Genomic DNA, 9,890 nt, shown 5'->3' on the forward strand with positions numbered 1-9,890 from the left:
CCCTGCCTTAGACACTAATCCCACTGCCTCACCATTTGTACATTTTAATCAGTTCTCATGAGTATGTCTATTTCTGAGCATATGAAGATAAATGTGGTTGTGAATACATTGTTGGTTGCAAATAAAATACACTGATGTCTGTCAGAGATTTTCTCAGACAAAGTTAAAGAAATGACTCGGCACACAGGAAAATTGTCTTCAATATCGGCGGAAGCGGATCTCTGAGAGCGAACGACGGTTAGTTGCTCCGCGATCACACTCGAGCTCCCTTCCCGCCAATTCAGGCTTTTATTGTAACATACAAGGAAAACACTGCCCCCGATATTTGCATACCGCACCCCCGGTCCGGCCCCGCGGTAGTGATGGGTTACCTGTTTTTCAAACTTGAACCACCAGTACATTGGCGCCTTTTCTGGCTGGTCTACATCGAATTAGCATGTTGTAGACTTTGCGGATGGTCAATGTCGCCTGGGCGCGACGGGTGTTCTCAACTCGTCTTTTGTTGCTCAACCGCTGTTCCCGAATCATTCATTCCCCTTTTGTGACCGAGTTTCGCCCTCTCCCCCGTGATCGCCCACCTGTATTGACGTGCTAATTGTGGACTTCAACAGCCCTCCGGCTTTGTGCACAGGAATTTGGGGGTGCTGGATACGCACCCAAACGTTTAGATGTGTCCAGATTAAATGAAACTTTAAACATGATACAATTTTGCTCATAGATTCCTCTAACAATGTCTTTTCGACAAAAGATCGCCTTGTTTCAGGTCATGCACCTTGGTCAAATCTTTACAACTGATAAGCTTAAAATGTTCCGATGTGCTACGCGAGTACTCATATAGTATTAAACCAGTTCATTTTACCATTTTACATACACTTAAACATTTTTTTTGTAGATGTTCAACTATCCCATGCAAGTTTGTAGCCTGACAAGGACTACTCCCAAAGTCATTGAAAGAATTTCCATCAAAAGAATTGGACACTCATGACAACTGTAATTGTTTATTTAGATATTAAGGCCAATCACAATAAGATACTCAGGTCAGTAGTGCAGGATAACATTCCCATAAAATTCCATTCAATAAGATTATGGTTTAAAACTCCCTGATGAAAAAGACGAAAACAGCTCAGACACACCCACTTTCTCAATCAGTCTGAAAACATCACCTCAAAAAAAAAGACATCTTCAACTTGTTCAGGGGAGTGCATTTTAGTTCGACATCAAATCAATTGCTAAAAACTGTTTGATTGCAAAGCAGCAAACGTGCAGCAGCATGGACAAATGCCTTTTGCAGTGTGGATTTGAAGTACTGTGCAGCCTCTTTTCTTATTTCGTACTCATTTGGCTTTGGCAAAGCCAACCCTGTTGTTCTCTCGATCAAACACTGTGTAGTACTGGCCGATGAAGACGTCTCCCAGAATCCACAGAGGGCCCGCTGGGGGAGGGATGTCCAGACCCATGAAGCCGCTCAGACAAATGGTCTTACCAGCTTGGCTTTCCTGCAATTTAGAAGGTGACTCAGGGTGTGCTGCTCTTTTGAGATTTTTAAAATGAATGTGCCAGAATCTCACATTTGGCAGAGAGTTTGTAACAGGAACGAGAAAAACAAAACAAGTGTAATCTCTCTGAATAACAAAGCTGCCCCCTCATGACTTGGTCAAATGCAACAAAGGATGCAACTGTTTGCTTTTTTGGGTGACGTAAGGCTCTTTTGCTCATTCACAGAGTTGTATTGTTAGCGAGCAGGAGAGCCAATCTCTGTTGTCCCCTGCTGGACAAGAATGGCACAGGCACATGTTCTCACCTTGAGGACATACTGGTCTCCAGTCAGCTTGTAGGCCCGGCCGCCCACATTGAAAGTGATGACGGGAAGTGAAGGGATCTTATCACAGTTGACCATGTACTGAAATGGAAGGGAGAAGGCTTTTTATTTTTCATACACAAACCTGCTCATCTGTGTTCGAATATACACGAACATTTATGATTACACATTATGATTTTGTACTTTTCAACTGTGGTCTCTCGGTTTGAACACTGGGTGGCACCAGCGTAATGACAGACATGACAAAGCAGAATTAGGAGGCACGCAGTCTGACGTTATGCACTGTGTGCCCAGCTGTAAATAGTCAATATAAAAAAAAAAATATAGAAATACAAGACTGATTGCTGAGAATTCTACACACCCACCAAACCCGAATGTCCAATCCAGGGCGATTCAGCGACCCAGGCCCATTGTGCAACTCTTTGCGGTGACCGGCTTTCGAATGCTGTGATCACTAGCGCCATGAGGCAAGACGTGAACGCTCGTGACCCACTTTCTATCACTTCAGTGACCAGCCAGCTATAATCTTATCACACACACACATGGAACATGGCAACACTTTGCCCCTACGAGCTTGAATGCCACCCGTAGACTCGTCACTTCAAACGGTAGAGTCACAAGATTCCCAGTAAGCATTGCACATTTCATTAATGAAGTCGTAATGATGTTAATCCTTGGGATCTATGTGTGTTTGTGTTACTCGTATTTGAATGTGTGTCATATTTGTCAGACTATTATACATATGTTGTTTTTCTAAACAAACCATGACTTTGAGCGGTGTAAAATAGTGACATCTATCGGGATACTCCACAAAACGAAGGATGTGTTGAGCAAGGGCTCCTTGTATACATTATATTACTCATTATTACTCCCATATATGACCTACTGTGTAGAAATATGGGGAAAAGCTTGTAAAACAAACACACTCCCTGTTTTAAAACTACAAAAAAAGGCAATCAGAATAATCAATAGGTCCAAATATATAGAACCCACAAATCCAATATTCATCAGATTAAACACAATGAAATTCTACGACTTGGTTGACTTCAAGATTACCCAATTAATGTATAAAGTACATAACAATCTCCTCTGCCAAAATATCCAGCAGCTTTTTGAACTTAAGAGAGAGCTGTTATCATCTAAGGGGTACAAATCAATACAAAAAATCCAGAACAAGAACAAACATCAAACAAAGGTGCGTATCAGTAATAGGTGTCAACCTGTGGAACAAGCTTGAAACGGACCTGAAAATGAGCAAATCGTTGGAGGAGTTCAAAAACCAATTCAAAAGATTAGTACAAAAAACTACATGAATCAGAATTAAAAAGATAAATTTGACATACTATAAAATATAGTAAGACAACCGTTTGTTCTTGTTTTGGATTTGATCAACTTATCAATTGTATTCAAGAAATGAAAATTATAATGAATATCAGAAAATTGAAATACAAAAGGAGAAAGAATAACTATATATATACAAACCAAAAAGTGTATAAATAGGATAGTATAGTATACATAAGGGTAAAAGCATTTGATGATATGTAGATTTTTCTTTTCTTCTTTGTTTTGAAAAATGATCTAATCAAATTGCTTTAAAATAAGGGGTAGGACCAGATAAGTTACTTACTTCTTCCTACTCCCTTGAGCATACAACCGTGATGATGTGTGTTTTCTTCTTTTATCTACTTTCTAATTTTCCTTACAAAATTTTTGTTTGACTTTTGTCAACCTGTTACTGTGTATACTATATATGCTCAATAAACAAACAAACAGCCAGCTCAATTCCTGGGAAAATCATGAATGTCAAATTTATAATGGGTTTATCAAAAAGGTTGACATGGATACATTTTCTGACAGTGAAACAGACGTAGGGGCCTTTTACGGCCTGACAATGGAATCGGCCGTTGTGACGATGTCTTTGAAATGAGGCTGGTAATCGATGCCAATATCTGGTATCAGTCATCACCCATCCCTAGAAATTTTATTACATAAACTGACTGCCATTCATCGCTGATTATTCAGACTATAAACGGGATGGCTTTAAAAGAAAAAAAAAATCAAATGACTAGGAGAGGCCAGGAATTCAATCTCACCTCTCCCTGGATGAGCAGAATAGCTCCGATTGCTTTCTGTAGAGCTTTGACCTCCGCAGACGGGCCAACGATCAGAGACGTTCCGGTGTCCACGATGGCTTCACAGCTGCCTTTGCATAAGCTCAGCTGGGTGCCCACTTGCAGCCTGAAATGCACACAACAGTAACATCCAACCGTCTTCTATCCCGCTGATAGAAGTCACATTCACATCAGCTGACAATTTAGAGTCTTAAGAGTGAAGTTAATATGTGGGAGGAATCAAACCCAAGCAAGCATGGGCAGACCATGCCACGGTGCTACCCAGTAAATAACGTGAGCAATTCAACTCTTTACTGTGTTCAGCCAGATCTGAAAATGTCACAGACGAGATTACACGTTTCAGTTTTTGTCCAATAAAATTAACTTCATTGTAATAAACCATGTAGGTAATCTGTCTTCTTTGGGGCGCTGATAAAACAACTTTTCTCCTCGAACAACTCACGAGTCCATGCGGATCTGCCAGTAGGCTTGGCGGGTGACGTTGACATAGCTGAATTCGCCAGTGTAGTATTTCGGGTCCGTTCCTCCCAGTAGCAGCTCACCACCTGGCTCAGTGTCAGGGTTCCTAAAGCAGAGAAAGATGGACAAGATCAGATATAAACTCTCATTACTTGCTTTTGTCGGCCGGGCAATCATCATTAGTAGTTAGGCCAACAACTACGAGTATACCACACAGGGTGTGCACACGAATAGGGATAGGGATCTTTTCACATTTGAACCAGTTTGCTTCCAATTCCCAGGTACTTCACAGTACCAATGTTCATAACGCACGCACGCACACTTTTTGAGTATAAGTCAAAACAAGCAGATTTCAGTTTTCTAAGAAATAGGGAACACGTGCCATGAACACAGCCATCTTTGAAGTGCGATCCCAGTCTAAGACCATCTGCGAATTTGCCTTGTGTCGTAACTAAAGTCCGAGAGCTGCATTGGGCATTGATATTTTAGGGAGAGCGTCTACCTGCGGATTTATAAAATAAATAATATCCCGTTTAATAACGTGAAGACCAGAGGCTATCAGTCTGAAGCAGCTACAGAACAAATTCGATTTTATGGCTAACTTTAACTGTTGTAGCATTTCATAAGGTGTGATTTGTAGTCTCGGAAATGTTGATACTTTAGTCTAGGCAGGACAGCCCCGCTTTTGTATCAGTTGCTTCCGCCATCTACGGTTTCTGCTAGACGGACAACAATATATGCAGGTCCCGTTCTAATCTGGGATGTTGAAAGTACAGTAAAAAGTCACTCGAAAACAGTTGTACTGTAATCCAATAACAATTAAGTCCATGCGTTTTCACGATCCAGCAGCAAAGATAAAAGTAAAGTTAACAAGGAAATATAACGAATACAAGGAAGGAAAAGGCTCTGTCGTCAACACTCTGGCATCAAAGCGCTCCTGCGGGCACCTGAAGTCGCTTCTCGCCAGAGGCGGGGTCACGAGAGTCGGGCCAGGTGACCGCCGAGACAGCTGTGGCTCCCAGTCAAGTTCATGGAACCCAGCGTGGAATTGTGAACATTTTTACCCCAAGCTTCAATATTAATGATAAACGTTTTTTAGAATTGAGGAGACTTTGGCTGGTTGTACATGTACAAGCTATAATTCTTTTCAGTCGCCATATTGTGAAATTTGGGTACCTCACAGAGCCCTGGCAGCTGGTCAAGAGTGACATGCTGTCCCGTATTAAAATTACAATTAAATACCGTATTGGCCCGAATATAAGACGGCCCTGATTACAAGACGACCCCCTCCTTTTCAAGACTCAAGTTTGAAAAAAGACTTTTTGAACACCAAATTAATTTTTATACAGAAAATAATTACAGTACATCTGAAACAAATGATTATAATAATATATTTGAGAGAAAAAAACACGTTATTTTGCCTCATTCAACTCTTAATATCTGAACATTTAAATATGTAAACTAAAGTGCAATCACATTCGTAAATGAATGGCTTCTGGTTTTTGAAATGTAAATTACATCATCACTACCGCAATTTTTTATTTTTCTTCTTCGTGACAGGGGTTCACTTTGGCCTGGGGAGTCAAGTTCAGCATTCGCTTCAATGGAATCTGGCGCCATCTAGCGTCGTGAATGCGTAGAACGTCTAGACTCCAAATATAAGACGACCCCCATATTTTCAGTCTTATTTCAATGCAAAAACACCATCTTATATCCGGGCCAATACGGTACTTCCAGTTTGTTGCTACAGAGAATTAGCATTTCAAAAGGGTTGCGTTCCCTGCTGTTACAGTCAAAAACCACCAGGTCTGTTCTTCACCTGTTCAGATAGAAGGAGAACACATTCTGTTCGACCTTCTTCTGGCTCATTATGTTATCAAAGACTGGCGCCACACCATCCACGGAGATGCGTGGATAGGCCATGCCGAGGATTCCGTCAAACTTGGCGGCAATAAAAGTGAGCCCGGGCTGCTTTATTGCTTCCCCAAAGAGCTGATTCTCCACAGATAGTGTTCCAATCTACAAAAGGGAGGAAGCACACAAAATCTCGGGATTTGGTTTGTTTTCATTGCAATATAATTTAATGCAGCTGCATGAGTCGAGCTTACGGTGCACGTGTCCTGACTGAGGTAGCCCGACAAACTGCCGCTTCCGTACTGGATTGCAAAGTCAGTCCCATTTTTCACATACGTGCTGGACTTGGCGGAGTTGTATTTGTGGTGAAGAACTACCCCCCCCAAAAAATGGATTTGGGTCAATAAATGTGATGTTGTAGCCTGACTTGGAGAACTGCTATCTTAATGATATCAAGAATGACTTACAGCAAGCGATGTCGAGTAATGAGCAGTGGATGGAGGGGACCCACAAGTTGGAGGAACCAGTGTCAAAGACCACAGTGAAGGGCTGAGGGGGGGTGCCCAGTCCAATCTCACCATAATACTGGGCCTGGTGACAACAAAAGAAATATGACTGCATCATAATTTTGGAAGCTGGCATGATGAACTGGTCTAAATAGAAATCATTGCAGAGCTATTCAGCGAGAAATATACTTTTGAACGATCAGCAAAAAAAAAATCCAACGCTCAATATAGGTCAGTCTGTTCTATTCTCAAAAGTAATCTGAGACTCTGCAGCGCTTGGCGTCTACGACTGTTACCAGGGCGCAGGTCAAACGATGCAAGTCAGGTGCCAACTGAAAGCGATTTCGCAACAAAGTCCTGAGTCGACACAAATTGCCGTTTCATGTGACAGAAAGGCAGTTATTTCAAAATGACACTGCAAGATACTGATTTGATGTCAACTAAATTGAGAAAATCTGAAGTTCCTCTTTCTAGATTTGTTAGTCCATGGGTCCTTAAATGTGGCTGATATGACTTTACTTTCTCACCTCAGATTGTGATATCGCTTGAGTTATGACATAATCCTTTGAGACAAAAGGACAGTGTTGGGCTCAAACCGAAAATCTTTAGCCACGTGTCAAAGTTTTAGACATGCCCGTCAGTCACTTGTGACTATGCATTCAAAATATTCTATTTTTAAAGAACACTGGCGACGTGTATTAGGATTAGAGTGACTGGGGAAGTTGGAAGGTCGCTGAGGTAAACGCGCTGGGAAGTGTGAAGAAATCACAACAAAAATGACTCGGAAGCAGCTGACTGTCAAATTGTGACAAATATAATGCAATCCAGCATGTCCGCAAGCTTCCCTTTGTGTCAGCAACACCTTTGCCCCTTTTAGGCTTGAGCTGTCACAGATTGACTGATGGAATCGAAAAGGCAAGACAATAATTCGATAGAGCTTGGAAGTTTTCCAGGAAAATAGTCGCCACACAAATGAACTTCTGTTGTGGTGCTCGCACAGCTTCAATGTTTGCAGTCAAACACTGCATAAAAAGTGTTTGTGAGAGGGAATCCTACATCAAGATAGTTCTTTAAAGTCTCGGGAGTTGGTGCACTACTTGAAGGAAAGCCCAAGTTGTACTTGAGGGACTGCTTGCTGGCCACGAGCTCCTGTGCATTTCTCCCAGAGTCGGTCAACTCACGCCTGATGGAGCGGAATTTCTTCAAGGGAATTCTGCATCACAGGACAAGAAAACTGTTCTTTTGGTAGTCTGGCGACAAAAGGTCCGAAAACTAAAATGTCAATCAAAATGCATACATTTGTGAAAGCAGACGCTCCAGTTAATACACTTACGAGGCTTGCAGTGACGTTGTAACCGACTGACCTAGAACACTTATCTCCACATATAACATCCATAACACAACAATGCAAAACAGGAAGCCCTTGCAGTTTATGATGGCACACTTTATTTCAAGGCTAGACGTTGCCTGCATTAAAGGAATACGATATCACAAAAGACTGTATTAGCTATTTTCCATTTCACCCTTTTATGTCAATGCTTTCTTTATATGCAAATATTGACTGTTAATGTATAGATCTATGTTACACAATAAAACTATTGTGTAAGCATAGGTTAGTGAGTATTATTGTTTCAGATTAAGGAGTATTGTTCAGCAATATCTGAATTTTGTTATTTTCATTATATTTGATGGTCATGCTCTGATTTAAAGAAACAAATCAGAAGTTACTCGCAGTTACGCTGTAATAGAGTGCTTGTTTGACTTGCACTTGGTTTTACCCAAGAAATTATTTGGAGGACAAATTTTTATTTTTTTTGAGTCACATTATTTCTAAGTGACAGTACTCGAGTGCATTTTGGACTATTCTACACACCCCTGTCGCCATTAACGTAAGTTTGACTCAAATGCCCTACATTTGTATGAGCGCGTCGGGTAGTGTCATGATTATCATAAATTTTTATTCTTATTCTTAAATCAATGGTCAATGCTGTGTTACTGTTAGGGTTAAGCAATTGCATTCTGTGTCGATCAACATTGTCAGTACAACAATTACAATTCGAGCAATGCTGAATTGGAGAGGACGGGGGTGGGGGGTGCTTGTGTGCGATATGATGTTTATGTATTACCGCATTTCCAACAAAAACCTGTCGTACACAATAGTAGAGCTAAAACTGTAAGAGCAGTTAAAGTATCACAAGATTATCCGTCCGGAGACAAATCACGTGCGCGTGCACACAGCACACCACTCAAAATCACTACAGTTTAAACGAGCCAACATAAGCATGTTGACTGGAAGTACGGTGTCTCGTTAGTCCATACCTTTTTCATCATTACTCAACCGTGACTCACAACGAGTTTCAAAATGTACACAAAACAAACAAAATCACAGTATAATAAGTGCAACATAACCATACTGTCGTTTCCATTGTGGTTTCAAAGAAACATTGCTAACATGGCTAAATCGAATGGTTTTGTATTTACTCTATTTAAAATGTCGATGTTTACAAAAAAACTTTATTTTCTTACCTCACAATGGCATCACTAGTCAGAGCTAACGCCGATAAAAGAAGCAAATAAAAACTCTTCATTGTAGAGGTTGGTAAGACGCGAAATCGGAGACACAACGATGACGGAGCGTTTTAACGTTTAGGCGAGCACAAACGACTTTCATCAGGTGACTCAGTCACGTGAGGCTCATGTTGCGTTTGTGTTTCACAATTCAATCGCAAAAGTGAACGTCGCCTTATAGGCCAAGTGTGAAGTAATTTCAGTATATCAGTCTAGTACCTGTTGTTGGAGTGATGCGCGAATAAATGCTGTTAAAACATCGGTTCGTTGAGAGACATCATCCCTTCCTTGACCGCGCTTGTAACTCAAAACGTCATCTCAATAGAAATGAAATTAATTTGAAACCAGCCCCCCCCCATAAAAATGTAATCAGTTTTTTTTCATGAGCGAAATATTGCTCTATCGTATACGTTATCAAAACATGATGTAAATACGTAATTAAATAGAATTCAAAATGTGTCTCATTCAATTCGATGCATGTGCTCTCATTCTGTGGTGCGCGCCTTGGCCACCTGGGGGCAGTATAAGAAACATTCAGTACATGGAGACAAA

General features: G+C 41.0%; 1 protein-coding gene across 1 annotated transcript; it reads right to left on the minus strand.

Annotated features, from left to right (window-relative positions):
- Positions 1–984: 984 nt before the first annotated feature.
- Positions 985–9,447, minus strand: ctsd (cathepsin D). The gene is made up of 9 exons (XM_086106486.1): positions 9,297–9,447; positions 7,827–7,983; positions 6,732–6,855; positions 6,519–6,637; positions 6,230–6,429; positions 4,394–4,516; positions 3,913–4,057; positions 1,802–1,900; positions 985–1,496 (listed from the first exon to the last, which is right to left on the minus strand). The coding sequence occupies exons 1-9, from the start codon at positions 9,356–9,358 to the stop codon at positions 1,335–1,337; spliced, it is 1,191 nt and encodes a 396-aa protein (XP_085962612.1). The 5' UTR covers positions 9,359–9,447; the 3' UTR covers positions 985–1,334.
- Between the last annotated feature and the right edge of the window lie 443 nt (positions 9,448–9,890).

The sequence above is a fragment of the Hippocampus guttulatus genome, chromosome 3, assembly GCF_054856545.1.
Source record: "Hippocampus guttulatus isolate MCC_2025c chromosome 3, RoL_Hgut_1.0, whole genome shotgun sequence".
Lineage (NCBI taxonomy): Eukaryota > Metazoa > Chordata > Actinopteri > Syngnathiformes > Syngnathidae > Hippocampus > Hippocampus guttulatus.

Excerpts from the sequence above, each read along its gene's own strand:
- ctsd (XM_086106486.1), bottom strand. The coding sequence starts at position 9,358 with ATGAAGAGTTTTTATTTGCTTCTTTTATCGGCGTTAGCTCTGACTAGT. Across the intron at positions 4,517-6,229 it reads TTCTCCTTCTATCTGAACAG|GAACCCTGACACTGAGCCAG; the intron begins GTGAAGAACAGA and ends TCTCTGCTTTAG. Across the intron at positions 1,497-1,801 it reads GAGACCAGTATGTCCTCAAG|GAAAGCCAAGCTGGTAAGAC; the intron begins GTGAGAACATGT and ends TCTAAATTGCAG.